At 43.6% G+C, this 14,669-nt stretch overlaps 1 protein-coding gene across 1 annotated transcript in view; it reads left to right on the forward strand.

Annotated features, from left to right (window-relative positions):
• The window catches only part of LOC115458789 (proline-rich protein 29-like), a 73,429-nt gene extending 60,392 nt beyond the window's left edge, over positions 1 to 13,037 (forward strand). The window contains exon 6 of the mRNA XM_030188601.1: positions 12,991 to 13,037. Within this exon, the coding sequence (XP_030044461.1) occupies positions 12,991 to 13,022 (32 nt within the window). The 3' untranslated portion in view covers positions 13,023 to 13,037. The remainder of the gene's footprint in view (positions 1 to 12,990) is intronic.
• Positions 13,038 to 14,669: the final 1,632 nt, after the last annotated feature.

Below are 14,669 nucleotides of genomic sequence, written 5' to 3' on the forward strand. Positions count from 1 at the left end.
TCCATGAGGGTGAGAACTGCATGGGGGACTTTAACAACCAGTTCTTGCCCCAAGGTCAACTTATCAGCTTCCTGGACCAGTAAGGCTGTTGCTGCAATGGCCCTCATACAGGCTGGCCATCCTTTAGCCACTCCATCCAGCTGTTTAGACAGGTATGCAACAGGCCTCTGCCAGGATCCCATCATCTGGGTCAGCACACCCAGAGCAACCCCCTGTCGCTCATGGACATACAGTGAGAAAGGTTTCTCCACATCAGGAAGGCCTAACGCAGGGGCTTGGAGTAGGGCTTTCTTTATGGCAATGAAGGATTGTTGAGCAGTAGGTCCCCATTCAAATGGTTCCTTTTCACCCCCCTTTGTGGCTTGGTAAAGGGGTTTCGCCATCAATGCAAAATTTGGAATCCAAATTCTGCAAAATCCAGCTGCTCCCAGAAATTCCCTAACTTCTCTTCTGGACTTGGGTTGGGGAATTGCAGCTACCGCTTGCTTCCTACTAGCATCCAGTCTCCGACTTCCCTGGGAAATGCAAAAGCCCAGATACTTCACTTCTGACTGACAGAGTTGGGCCTTTGAGCGTGAGACCTTATAGCCTGCATCCAAGAGTAGCTCCAGCAATTCTCTAGTAGCCTCAAAACACTCTTCCTGGGTCACTGCTGCAATCAGGAGGTCATCTACATACTGGAGTAAAACTCGCCTGGAAGGCTCAGATTTAAAAGTCTTAAGGTCTTGCCCTAGGGCTGTCCCAAAAATGGTGGGGGAATTCTTGAACCCCTGTGGCAGGCGAGTCCATGTATACTGAAGCTTCCTTCCTGTTACTGGGTTTTCCCATTGAAAGGCAAAAAGCAATTGACTGGCTGGGGCCACCCGAATACAAAAGAAGGCATCTTTTAGGTCTAGTGTTGTGAAATGGGTAGCTCCAGAAGGTATCAATCCTAACAGGACATATGGATTAGGCACTACAGGATGTAATGAGATAGTGGATTTGTTGACCACTCGTAAGTCTTGGACTGGCCGGTAGTCCTCAGTCCCTGGCTTCTGAACTGGCAATAGTGGCGTATTCCATGGAGACTGGCAAGGACGAATAATTCCATGGGATAACAGACGATTCAAATGTGCTTGAATCCCTTCCAGAGCCTTTCTGGGAATTGGGTATTGGCGAAGATGGATTGGCCGGGCACTTGGAAGTAAGTCTACATGTACAGGAGGAATATTTCGGGCCAACCCTGGGGGATTATCTTCTGCCCATACCCCACTGACCTGAAAGCTGTCTGCCAGGGGTAGGTCAACTTGGCCATGCGACTGATGCAGCCGCCATTCTTCTTCAAGAGGGCAGCAGAAACTCAATATACCCTTAGGGCTGGATGTCGGGGGCCGAAAGGAGACTGAAGTCTGGCCATCAGAGTCAAAAGAAATTTGGGCCCTAAGCTTGGACAGCAGGTCTCGACCTAACAAAGGGATTGGACAGTCTGGCATATACAAGAATTCATGAGTGACTATGTGTGAGCCTAATTGGCATCTACGGGTTGTCAGGAAAGGCCTCCGGTTCTGCACCCCCGTGGCTCCCACCACTCGGACAGTTTTTCCAGACACAGGCGCTAATCGCTCTGTCACAACAGAATGTTCAGCTCCTGTATCAATCATGAATGGAATTGAGCGGCTCCCTATAGTTAGCTTGACCATAGGTTCCTGGGAGCCCAGTTTGTAGGAACCCGGTCTGTCCTATTCGTCCCATTCTGCCATCTCGGCTATCCCGATGATGTCAGATTCAGGAGGCTCATATCTTCCCTCTCGAACTCGGCCTCGGCTTCCTCGATCTCCTGGTCCCCTTCTCAGTCCCTGGCGCCTCTGGGGGCATTCATCTTTCCAGTGCCCTCTTTCCTTACAATAGGCACACTGGTCCCTCTCCAATCTTGGTCTGGGATTCTCCCCCCTTGGCCGGGATTGATTGAAGGAATCTCGGGGCCTGGCTGGTGGTCCGGGGTCCCACTTTGGCTTCCCATTAGCTAGAGGTCGACCTCGGTTAAGGGTGGAATTAGTAATGGCTGCCGCTAAAAGGTCGGCCTTCTTCTGCATCTTCCGGTCAGCCTCTCGGCGCACCTCCTGATCTCTATTAATGAAAACCTTGGTTGCGATCTCAATTAGCTGGGTGGTATTCATCCCTGCGAATCCCTCCTGACGCTGCAACTTCTTCCGGATATCTGGCATACTCTGGGCCACCAATGCACTATTCACCATTCTCTGGTTTTCTTGGGCTTCAGGGTCAAATGGGGTGTATGTTCTGTAGGCTTCAATTAGTCGCTCTAAAAAGGCCCCAGGGGATTCAGTTGCCCCTTGGAGAATTTCAGAGACCTTTGCCAGATTAATGGGCCTCTTTATGCCTTTCCTCATACCTTCCAGTAAGTCCCGGCAATAGCCAGACAACAGTTCATAGTGCTGCCCATCATTTGGATCCCAAGCTGGAGCTGCGCGAGGAAACCGAGCTCTAACCCATCCCTCTGGGTCCTGTGTCCCGTCGGGAACACGCTCTCGCGTGATGGCCTCAGCATTTTGCAAAATCTTCCGCCTCTCCTCAGTTGTGAAGAGGGTCAGGAGAAGTTGTTGACAATCAGTCCAGGTTGGGTTATGGGTGGCCATAATGCTAGTCACTAGGTCCACCACTGCCTGAGGCTTTTCAGTATAAGAGGGGTAATGCGTCTTCCAATTCAGGAGATCAGTGGTTGTGAAGGGTACATACTGATAGGCCTGTGCCTGTATAACCTGACCCTGATTATTAGGATCCGGTCGAGTGGTAGTTACCTGACGAAGTGGCAGAACTCTCGAGGAAGTGGGAGTGGAACCTGAGGTAGAGCTAGGAGCTACCCTCCTATCATGCTCAAAGGTGATTGCAGCAGGTCTAACCCATTCAGTGGAGGTGTGTTGAACCCCTGAGGGATGGGGAGGGGTACTCATAGACTGAGAGGTGGTCACAGGTGAGTCAGTCCATTGAAAGGGATGCCGGGCCCCTAATGAGTGGGTAGGGGTACTAGAGGGAGAGGCTGGGCTGTCAGGAGTTGAGGAGTCAGGGAGTGGAGCCCAAAGTGGGTCTTCGGAGGTTAACAGGGGAGGATGTGGCACAGAAGGGTAGAGGCCAGGTGAAAAGTCCAACCTAGGGTGTGGCAGGTTTGGCACAGGAGGGGAAGAACTATCCGGAGAAGCCTGTGCTGGAGAGGCTTGGGCTGGGCGGCGTGGATCTCTGGGGGTGGCACGGAACCCCAACAATGGGCCATAAGGTGGTGGCTCAAGGTCTGAGGGGTCATCAGAGAGTATGGGTTTCTCGGACAGGGTAGGGGCGGAAGCCACCGATTGGGTGGTAAGCTTCCTGGGGCTCTTTCCCTCTTCTAGTTTAGATTTTCTAATCTTTCTTTGAACACGACCTAACATGAATTTTACTGGGGATCCCATATAAGTTTTCAACCACGAGGGAGGGTCAGTCACAAGGCTGTCCCAGGAATCTATATAAGGGAGTTGTTCAGAATATTCTGGTTCTCCTACAACTATGCTGTATACCTTCCGGATTACTTCAATATCTAAGCTGCCACTAGGGGGCCACCCCACTCCCATAGATGGCCACTCAACTTCACACAAGGTTCTTAAAGTACCTGAGCTTAAAGTCTGTCCATAGTCATTAATTAAAAAACCTTTTTTAAAATTTCTAAGCATACAATCTAGGGGGGTAACAATTTGTCTAGATGATGTCCCACCCATAATGCTTACAGTTACAACACACAAAAAGGGGGGGAATTTTTGAGAATGCAGTAAGGGGTCTGCACTCTCGAGACACTAGGTAGACAGACAACAATCGCTTCCTTCCGTTGCTGACCAATTGAACTCGCGTTAATTGGAAATGCAGCTATAAGAAGTCCGCACTCATTTAATCATTCACTCATCACACATTCCATACAGAAAATCCCACCCAACAATTTCAGATTTCTCAGATACAGATAAGCTCAAGCGTTTTCGCTTCTAGTCCCCGCGACTAGAAGGTACTAGGGCCTTCGCTGAGAATTGATCAGATTCTCCTTCCCTCCTTCTTGAGGGGCTGGTTTACAACTTCCTAGCTAGGATTACAATACAAAATACAGAATACATACCCGGCGAATGTTCTCCAGTCAGTTGGGTGCTGGGATTAATGCAGGATTCATCCCACCGCTGCCACCAAGAATTGTTGCAGGAATTGATGCATGAATTTGTGATGCCTCAGGAGTCAGACAGCACACACCAGTATGAGAGAAAAATCTTCTTTATTTGCCAGCAAACAAAGCAAGACATCAGTTCTAGCTCTCTTCTCTTTCTCTCAGCTCTCTGTGTCTTTGTCTCAGCTGCTTCTCTTCTTATGCTGTCTTCTCCTTCTTCTGTCTGTTCCTTCTGTCCTTCTCTTTCTTCTGAGCTCCTTCTGAGTTCTTTCTGACGTAAACTGCTTCTGCTCCTACTTAAATACTGTTCTATCCAGCCTAGCCTAGCCCAGCCCCCTTACTCTCCAATTGGTTAAGGAATTAGATTGGCTACCTTGCCTCAACCAATCATTACTTTTGAAATATCAGTTACATAGGTTCCAGACATCCTAAACTGACCTCTGACCTGGGGCCCCTTAAGCCAGACATTTGGTCTCCAGTCTCTTACATGTTATTATGATTGATTTCTCATATTCCTAGTACTAACTGCTAACTAAACTCTGGCATTCATTAAAGAGGTCAAAAGCCAATCTTACTTAATGGCATACTGCTATACTTTCAGGACTATTCCTACAGTTACCTATAATTAATCAAGGAGAAGAGAGCTGACTAGTTCTGACCTTTTTCACCTCTCAGCTCCATACACAGAACTAGCTAAGACCATAGTTAATTCAAAACACATGTTGGCCCCCCTTCACTGTAGCCCTACTCAGAACGTCAGACAGAAAGTTGAACAAACATTCCACACAGAATTATTAATTTACACAGAATACAACATATTCTAAAATAAGCATAATCAGATATATCTTATAAGATATATCTATATCTAAGCTATCTACATATTAAGCACTTCTAAATAGTATTTCAGCCTATTCTTAAACTACAATATGTCATATGTCTGGCTCGTGCCTGCTTACAAAACTATTCAGTAAGCCTAATAATTTACAGATGTGCCAGCTAGCATTGGCAATTCACAAGGGACAGAGTTTCATTTCTCACTGACCTTTCCTAACCTTAGCTCGGCCAAACTAGACTCTAATTAATTCCAGCCTGCATTCCTTCACTACTTTGCTGGCAGAGTGAAAAGAATTCAAACTTCAAGCTTTTAATATCATTTCTTATATATATATAATTATTTCTCAGAGTTAACACTTTCTTTGCCCATGGCTGCCTCACGACCACTGGTTCGATGTAGACCTTTTATCGGTTCACCTGGGCTCCGACTGGGTCAGCTGCCGTTTCCCGCAGTTTGTAACTAAAACTGAAATTTACACTTCTGGTCCAGTCACTGATATTGCTGAAGTTAGACTATTGTAATCATATATTTTTGGAAAGTTTGAAGCATAAGTTAAAAAGGCTTCAGACAATACAGAATCCTACGGTGCATCTGATCTTCTCTCAGGTTACTTTGTAAGATTGCATTGGCTTCCTAGAGAGGCCAGAGTTTGTTTGTTTGTTTGTTTTTTTATATAAAACGTTAGATGGGGCTGCTCCGGAATATATGTTGGATAATTTTCAGTTCACAGCTCTGTCCAGGAATAGAAAACTTACTAACAAGTCTCCTTTTGGTTTCCCTTCTGTAAACACATATGCACAAACATTTACACATGTAAATGTAAACATGTAAACACTTACACATATGCAAACACTTACACATATAAATTTAAACACTTACACGTGTAAATGTAAACCTTTAAACACATGCTCGAACACTTACACACATACTCAAACACTTACATGTAATTGTAAACATGTAAACTCTTACACAAACACACATGTAAATGTAAACATGCAAACACTTGCATATGCACATATACATAAATGTAAATATGTAAACATTCATATGCAAACATATGTAAACATGTAAACTGCATATGCACAAACACACATATAAATGTAAACATGTAAACAGTGCATATGCAAATACACATGTACATATAAACACTTACATATGCACAAACTCTCAAACATGTAAATATGCAACTTAGAATTTAATTGTACCATGTTACAGAATATATATAGTGAATTGTGTGCATAAATCTTAATTAATGCCAATTAGTTATACACGTTGTTACAGAATAGGCTTCTATTTCTTTTTTTAAAATTTATTATTTATTCAATTTCATCAAAAATTTCAAGAAAACATCTTGGTAGGAAAAGCAACATAAAAATTAAACATATATCATTAAAGATTAACAATCTATTAAGAGGTTATTAATACTCAAGTCCATAAATTGGAAATCCAAGGTTTAGGAATACAAGGAGAATAAAAAAAACAAACTTAGGAAATTAAATTAAGTTAACGCAAATTCTATTGAGATGAGTTACTTATTCCTTTAGCGCTTATCCTTTTTTTCCGAAGTTATAAGAGCTGATGCATGCGCGGGCTCTGTAAACACGTATTTCTTCCCATCAAGTCTTACTATATATTTGCAGGGGTACCTTAAAAACAAGGTGCCCCCCAATTGTATTATTTCAGACTTAAGGAGCAAGAATTGTTTCCTCCGTCTCCTTGTCTCCTTAGAGACATCAGGAAATAATAATATCTTATAACCCAAAAAGGGAAAGAAAAGACGGAAGATCCAATTTTTATCCGGTAACAACGCTAATTCGGAATCAGAAGTCTCAAGCAAAAGAGATACATCTATTGGAGTTTCAGGAATTTGATTCAGTTCCTTTCCTGGGACATAATAAGCAGAAGTAAATGGTGGTAAATTCTGGTCTGATATATTCAAAATTTCTCGCAAGTATCTCTTTAACATATCAAGAGGAGGAACTGTCTTTATCCTGGGAAAATTTACAAATCTTAAATTATGACTTTTAGTATAGTTATCAAAGATTTCCATTTTTTTCCTGAGATTAGTCAAGTCATTTGTCATCAGAGGTTGTAATGTTTCCAATTTCATAATCCTTTGGTCAACCTTTTCGGCTTTACTATCCATTTCTTTTGTCTTTTCCTCCATCTTTCTTAAGTCTTTCTCTAATAAATTCACTTTTGGAACAGTTTCATTTGCCTGTTTCAAGAAAGAATGTCCCAAGGCAGAAACTAAGTCCCATAATTTATCTAAAGTAACCTCCTTTGGTTTGACAATTAATTCCTTAGGCATTTCAAACCTCTCAGACGCCTTCACAGGGATCTCGCTCTGTCCTTCGGTGCTTCTCCCCGCATTCCACGGTGGTAGCGTTTCTCCGACTTGCGATGAAAGCAAGTCCTCCACTCGAAGTTCTTCCGGGTCCACACCACCTTCATTGGGAGACCCCGTCGAGTCAGCAAGAAAGGAGCTTGTTCCAACCGGTTGGGGAGGTGGAGTCCGCATAGCGGGGCTGAGAGTGGTATCTAATCCAGGGGAGACCGATTCTCCTAACACGCCGGACATCCCTACTGGCAGCGTCCCGCTTTCTAAAGCAACTCTCTGCGGTCGAGCAAAGCGGTCCATAGGACCAGGTAAAGAGGGAGTAGGTAGTGGGGCTCTGGCTATCACTCTCCCCCTTTGTTTAGGCATTGTAAAAGAGGCAATGGAACGCGACTCACAGCGTCTCAATAGAATGCGGCCATCTTGGATTGTTGCAATATGCTTCTATTTCTGTGTGGAAATTAAGGCACCGTATATAGAATTCTGGAGTTATACAGAACCCAGCCCTTAGTTAAGGCTAATCAGAACCTGCTAATTGGATAACACTTCCTTCCACATATGATTGTCAACATATAAATGCTTACGTGTGGACAAACACACATGTAAGTGTAAACATGTAAACAATCGCATATGCACACACATGTAGATGTAACATGTAAACACTTGTATATGCAATAACACACATGTATATGTAAACATAAACACACATGCATATGCAAATGTAAACACACGTGTAAGCAATTACATATGTAAATGTGAACAAACATACATGCACAATTATACATGTAAATGTAAATATGTACACACTTACACATGGAAATATAAACATGTAAACACTTACACATGTGCAAACACTGGCTGCCAATAGATGCTAGAGTTTAGTTTAAAATATTGGTCTTCCTTTAATAGGAATATTTACATGTTGGGCTTTCCTACAGTTCGCAAAGTAAAAGCTTACGACCCTTGCAATCTTCTTTAACATATCAAGCTGCCTGTATCTGAAATCCTCTAGTTTTTTTCTCTCGGGCAAATGGGATATTATTTTTTGTTTAGGAGACCATTAAAGACCGTTCTTTTCTGGGTGTATTTTTCCTGATCTATGAACTTTGTACTCATCTTGCGGTATTGTGATTATCTATTGTAAAAGCTGTTTGGAGAATGGTCCTTCTTTTCACTGTTACCTGTTTTGAGCTTGTCGGTTGTAGCAGACTATAAGATTCCAATGTAATGTAAAAACCCTCATCAGTACCCCACAATTTAGGCACACACATTTGCAACAGGTGTATGGCTCAGGTAAATGTTCGCATGCGACATTGATGTGCATAACTTACCGCATTCTGTAAGTTACACTGAACTGTTATCCCCACCCATGCCCTTCCCCTGTGTATTAATGGGGGTAATATGTCCCCTAGGTTCTGGCTGATACTGCAGAGAGAACTCAGAGAAGGCTTTTACCAATTCCATCTGACTCCAATCATTCCAACTTATGATTTCTGTTCATGGACCAGCCATGTCACTGAGTAGTGCAGAAATCTCTAAAGGTGCTTACTATGATCTTTTAACCCTGGCAGAGACGTGCACTTCTCTCGCCAGACCAAAAGACAGTCAAGAGGTGATATATTCTAGTTACCCTTCTTCATACCTATACCAGATCTCATGTATTGTTGCAGATTCCCTATAAATAGAAATAAAGAGAGTGAGAAACAGATTCATTTAGAGGATTGTTTATTACTTACCAAAGCCAGGTTACATATGAAGCATTGATTATAAGAATATAGAAATATATTCTCAGGGGAGACCTCTCCAGCAGAGTGACGCCCAGGTCGAACTCTTGCCTACAACTCTCCCATACATATCAGCTGTCAGTCATTTATATTCCCTTTATTAACATTGAGCCCTATTACCCTCCCCCCCCTAAAAAAAAACTGTTTTACCCAGATGGCACAAGACTAACTGCAGATTTTGATATTTTTACTCTGGAAAAATCCCCCCACCTTTTTCCAGCAGATGGCCAACTGTCTTTGACCACAAATGTTCTTTCTTACTTCTGCTTTTCCCATGCACCTGCCATAAGGTTCTTCTGAGCTATTTCTGTTTCATAATTCCCAACTGACAATTGTGCCAGTTAGAAACTTCTGTTAATAGCTGGCCCTCGATTTCAATTAAAAACTTACTTGACCTGTCTTTCCCAGCAGCCTCTAAGGCTGGGCCAAGCTTTTCCAGCAGGTCCGAAGCTGGGTAGTAGGCTGCAGGCTATACTATATTTATACATCTGTGAACCATAACAATTACATATTACGCCATTTGAATGCATCATTAAAGACTAGTGGTTAAGTGCACTAGTTTAGTTAACATAAGAATATAACAGTAGCTATACTGCGACAGACCGAAGGTCCATCAAGCCCAGTATCCTGTTTCCAACAGTGGCCAATCCAGGTCACAAGTACCTGGAAAGATCCTAGTACAGTAAAACAGACTTTATGCTGCTTGCCCTAGATATAAACAGTGGATTTTCCCAAGTCCATCTTAATAATGGCTTATGGACTTTTTTTTAAAACCCTGCTAAGCTAACTGCTTTTACTACATTCTGTGGCAACAGATTCCAGAGTTTGATTACACATTGAGTGAAGAAATGTTTTGTCCAGTTTGTTTTAAATTTACTACTTAGTAGTTACATTGTGTGCCCCCTAGTCCTAATATTTTTGGAGAGGAAACAAGTGATTCATGTTTATTTAATCTTGATATACTGCTTAGCCAAAAAAGCTGTCAGTGGCTTACATTATATAAAAACAATAATAATACAAAACATACAAATAAGAATGCCATAGTCAAAAAAGGAAAGATTATATCACACACAGAAAACAATAAAATATGACGCTGTAATTCTACTATATAATCAAAAGACATAAACCTTGCAGAGCTCTACATCTCTGGTACTCTGAAAGCCTGGGGAAAAAGTGCGTTTTTAGCAAATCCCTTGAACTTAATCAAGGTTGGTTCCATTCGTAATGGGAGTGGCAACTGGTTGCAAAGACCAAAAAAAGCCACCTTCATGAGTCACCTTCCACTGTGGTTGGCAGTACTCTTTGAATGTAAGCAGGGAAGGGCACTTACAGAATGAGGGGGACATAATTTGGTCCCCTCCCCACCTGGCCGCAGTCACTTATTTCCATCCTCCTGCCCTCCACCCATTTTTTTGTTTTGTTTGGATGCTGTATTATGCAGGATGGTTGCATTGTTTTCTGAGTTATTGTGATCTGTCCTGTCTTATTTTTGACGTACTTTTCCCTTTTTCTTTTATAATTTTTGTAAATTGCTGAGATTTGGTTTTTCCATAATTTGGTGATCAATCAAACCCCTGAGTAAACAAAAACACCCCATCAATACTGCTATCGTGCCCTTATCATCCCTAAAGTTTTCTTTCTCATTCGCATAACCAACCCATGCTGAAAAGATCTTGTAAATTCAAAGAAAACATAAAATGCATTCTTTAGCTTGCTACAATTTAAACATTGTTAAATATGCCTGCTTTTTCTGAATTCTTTTTCAGCTGAGGTGTTGGTGTTTCAAGTTTACGACATAATCTAGTCCCCATCCCATCCCCATGTTATTAATGACTGTTGTCACCAGTACCTGCAGATACCTGTGGATTTCCCATTGTCCCTCCACTGCTGTCTTGGTATATTTTTCCCATTTAAAGAGACAGGAACCAATAGAAATTATTTTGTGCAGCACATCCAGGGCTACTTTTACCTCCTTAGTGAGAAGACTGCTATACAGGTAGCAGCCACACCAGTATCACTGGCTCTTTAGCCTGTAGTTAGACTTGGAGGGGGGGGAGAAGAGTGGAATGCACTGGATATGAATTAAGTGGTAGAGTTGCATCTTCTCCTGACCAGGAAGAAAGAGTACACACATGGAAGACGCCCATAGGCAGTAACATTTACCCCTTCCTGGACACAATGATGGAGCTTGCTTAGTACTGGGGGGTGCTACAAATCCATTGACACCCACAGAGCTGTCCTGATTAAGAAGAGATGTCCTCTGAGCAAGTCTATGACTGTCACTGGAATATATTCTTAGTAGGAATAATTGAAGAGGCTGGAAGTCCTGATTGACATCTGCCTTATCTACTTTGGAGTTGATTTTCAAAGAATTTGAGAGGCTCGTGCCAGGTTGAACTACAATGTGCTGCCGAATATCCTCCATCCTTAGCCTGCACAGCCCCTGGGATTAGGGCTGAGGAGGTACTGGGATGGAATCAGAGTGCAACCGAGGGTTATACGGGCATCCCTCTCTCCCTTGGTATGTTTGTGACTGCTTGATTGATAATCTAGCCTGTATTTTATGGCAGTGGTTCCCAGACCTGGTCCTGGAGCCACCCCAGCCAGTCAGGTTTTCAGGATATCCACAATGAATATTCATGAGAGAGATTTGCATAGAGTGGAAGTAGTGCATGCAAATCTCTCTTGTGAATATTCATTGTGGGTGTGCTGAAAACCTGACTAGCTACGGTGCTTCCAGGACCAGGTCTGGGAGCCACTGCGTTATGGAATTCCTCTTCCTGTTTTTAATATTTTGATTGTCCATCACTCTGATTTGCTGTATGATAAGGGCAGTTTTATCAAATCTCAATAAACATAAAAATAAACACCAGTGCCCGCAAAGCTAACTGGGCATGCTGGATGGCATAAACTACTACTACTACTACTTAACATTTCTAAAGCGCTACTAGGGTTACACAGCGCTGTACAATTTAACATAGAAGGAGCTTACAATCTAAAGGACACGTGAACAGTCAGTCTGATAGGGGCAGTCAAATTGGGGCAGTCTGGATTTCCTGAAAAAGTTAGGTGCCGAACGCAGCATTGAAGAGGTGGGCTTTAAGCAAAGACTTGAAGATGGGCAGGGAGGGGGCTTGGCGTAAGGGCTCGGGAAGGTTGTTCCAAGCATAGGGTGAGGCGAGGCAGAATGAGCGGAGCCTGGAGTTGGCGGTGGTGGAGAAGGGTAATGAGTCTTTATGCCTAGTTAGCCATGCGGGCATAGTTCTGAATATTGGCCATACCTGGAAAGCTTCCAGATATTTGGTGCCAAGCAAGGATGGGCCTGTTGCTGGATATCTGGATTTAATTTAGCTGGAAATGGTCAGTGTTGAAAGAAACACTAACTGTCACTGGCTAAATATTGATCCTTATGTTACTGTGGATGTTGATATTGAAAAGATTACTCTGCTGATCTTTAGGGGTTAGCCAGATGAATCATCGGGGTTGAAAATCTCTTCCCTGCTCGCCATATACAGAGAGGCCTGTCTGGAGGCATTCCCAGGGCGCAGTAAAGTTCTTTGCCCTCGACACTGGTATTCACCACTGACACTGTTACGTGTGCATCTGTGTCTGGTCAAGGTAGAAAGCTATCCTAAAGTAAGGCAGAAAGCAATGCACACAAATCTTTATTTGACAACGTTCAGCAGGAGACTTACCTGGGTAAATCCTAAATATAAGACTAGAATTGTCTGTATAAGTTTATGCGGCTAATCTATTTAACTCTGTTAGTGTTTTTCTAGCTACACAATCATTGATCTGTGACTGTAAAGTGCTGCTTGTGCTTTCCAGATAAATAAGCTAACATTTTTCTTTCTCTTTTCAGAATACTATGATATGACGGAAGGGGAGCTATAAATCAACCACTCTCACATTATAATTAAATATTTTATCCACTGCACTGTTGTGTGTTACTTGTAGTTTTAAGCAGGGCCGCCGAGAGGGGGGGACAAAAGTCCCCGGGCCCGTGCCTCCGGAGGGGGCCCGGCGACACCGCAGTCCGACCCGTCCTCCCTCCGTCGCTCCCAGCACTAACCTTAAATGCCTCCTTTCACCACGTTCGCAGCAGCAGGGTAGGCCTTCCTTCCGTGTCCCGCCCTCGCCTGACGTAACATCCGCGAGGGCGGGGCACGGAAGGAAGGAGAGGTCTGCCCTGCTGCTGCTTGCTGCGAAGGTGAAAGGAGGCGTTTAAGGTTAGTGCAGGGCCCAGCCCAGTAGCGGGTGGAGGGGGGCCCGGCGGCGATGACGACGACGACCTCGGGTGGTGGGGGGCCCGGGGGCGGCCTTGTCCCGGACCCGGCTCTCGGCGGCCCTGGTTTAAGGGAGACTTTGTATGGGTTCTGCTTGACTGTGGCAGTGATGTGGTGCAGATACAAGGTTATGTCGGTGGGGTTTCTAGGTCACCCCCGCCCCCAGTCCAGAACAGGTGCAGTGAGAGGACTTCCAGAGAGCGAGAGATCTTCACTGGTAAGAATTTGCTGGGAAATTGTTTTTAAGCTTGTGGAAAGGTAGAATCAAATAGGGACTGTATTTTAAGTTACTCTGCTCACTCAGCAAAGGAAATTAAATATTGTATGTTAAGGAAGGCCTTGAATCAAATAGACTGAAAATTTTGCAGCACACAAAACACATCTTGGGAATCCCTATGGATTGAAATTCCATGTGTTAAGGGAAACAGGACACTGATAGGAGTGCAGCACAATCCACCTGGCCAGGATGAACGGACAGATGTAGAAATGTTATCAGGAATTAGGGAGGCTAACAAACTGGGGAACATAATAATAATAATTGGTGATTTTAATTACCCCCGATATTGACTGGGTAAATGTAACCTTAGGGCATGCTGGGGAGGTAAAATTCCTTGATAACATCAAGGACTGCTTTATGGAGCAGCTGGTACAGGACCCAACAAGAGGAGGAAAAATTCTAGACCAAGTCCTTAGTGGAGCGCATGATCTGGTGTGGGAGGTAATGGTGCTGGGGCCGCTTGATAATAGTGATCATAATATGATCGGATTTGATATTAGCTTTGGAGTAAATATAAACAGGAAATCCAATATGTTAGCATTTAACTTTAAAAAAGGAGACTATGATAAAATGAGAAGAATGGTGAAAATAAAACTTACAGAAGCAGCTGCGAGGGTGAAAAATGTACATCAGGGGTGGATGCTGTTCAGAAATACCATCCTGGAATCCCAGGCCAAATACATTCTGCGTATTAAAAAAGGACTTGGGAAAAATCCACAATTCCAGGAATAACATGTATAGAATGTTTGTACGTTTGGGAAGTTTGCCAGATGCCCTTGGCCTGAATTGGCCGCTGTCGGGGACAGGATGATGGGCTCCTGCGCCCGATCTGCTGAACGCCTGTGGAGGAAATCTCGTACCCATTCAGATTTCCTTCATTACAAATTCATGCTATCCTCCTTCCAGTCCTCCCTTTTCCTTGCCAAACAGGACTATTACACCCAATTGACCAATTCTCTCAGCGCCAACCCTCGTCGT

This window comes from Microcaecilia unicolor, unplaced genomic scaffold (assembly GCF_901765095.1).
Source record: "Microcaecilia unicolor unplaced genomic scaffold, aMicUni1.1, whole genome shotgun sequence".
Classification (NCBI taxonomy): domain Eukaryota; kingdom Metazoa; phylum Chordata; class Amphibia; order Gymnophiona; family Siphonopidae; genus Microcaecilia; species Microcaecilia unicolor.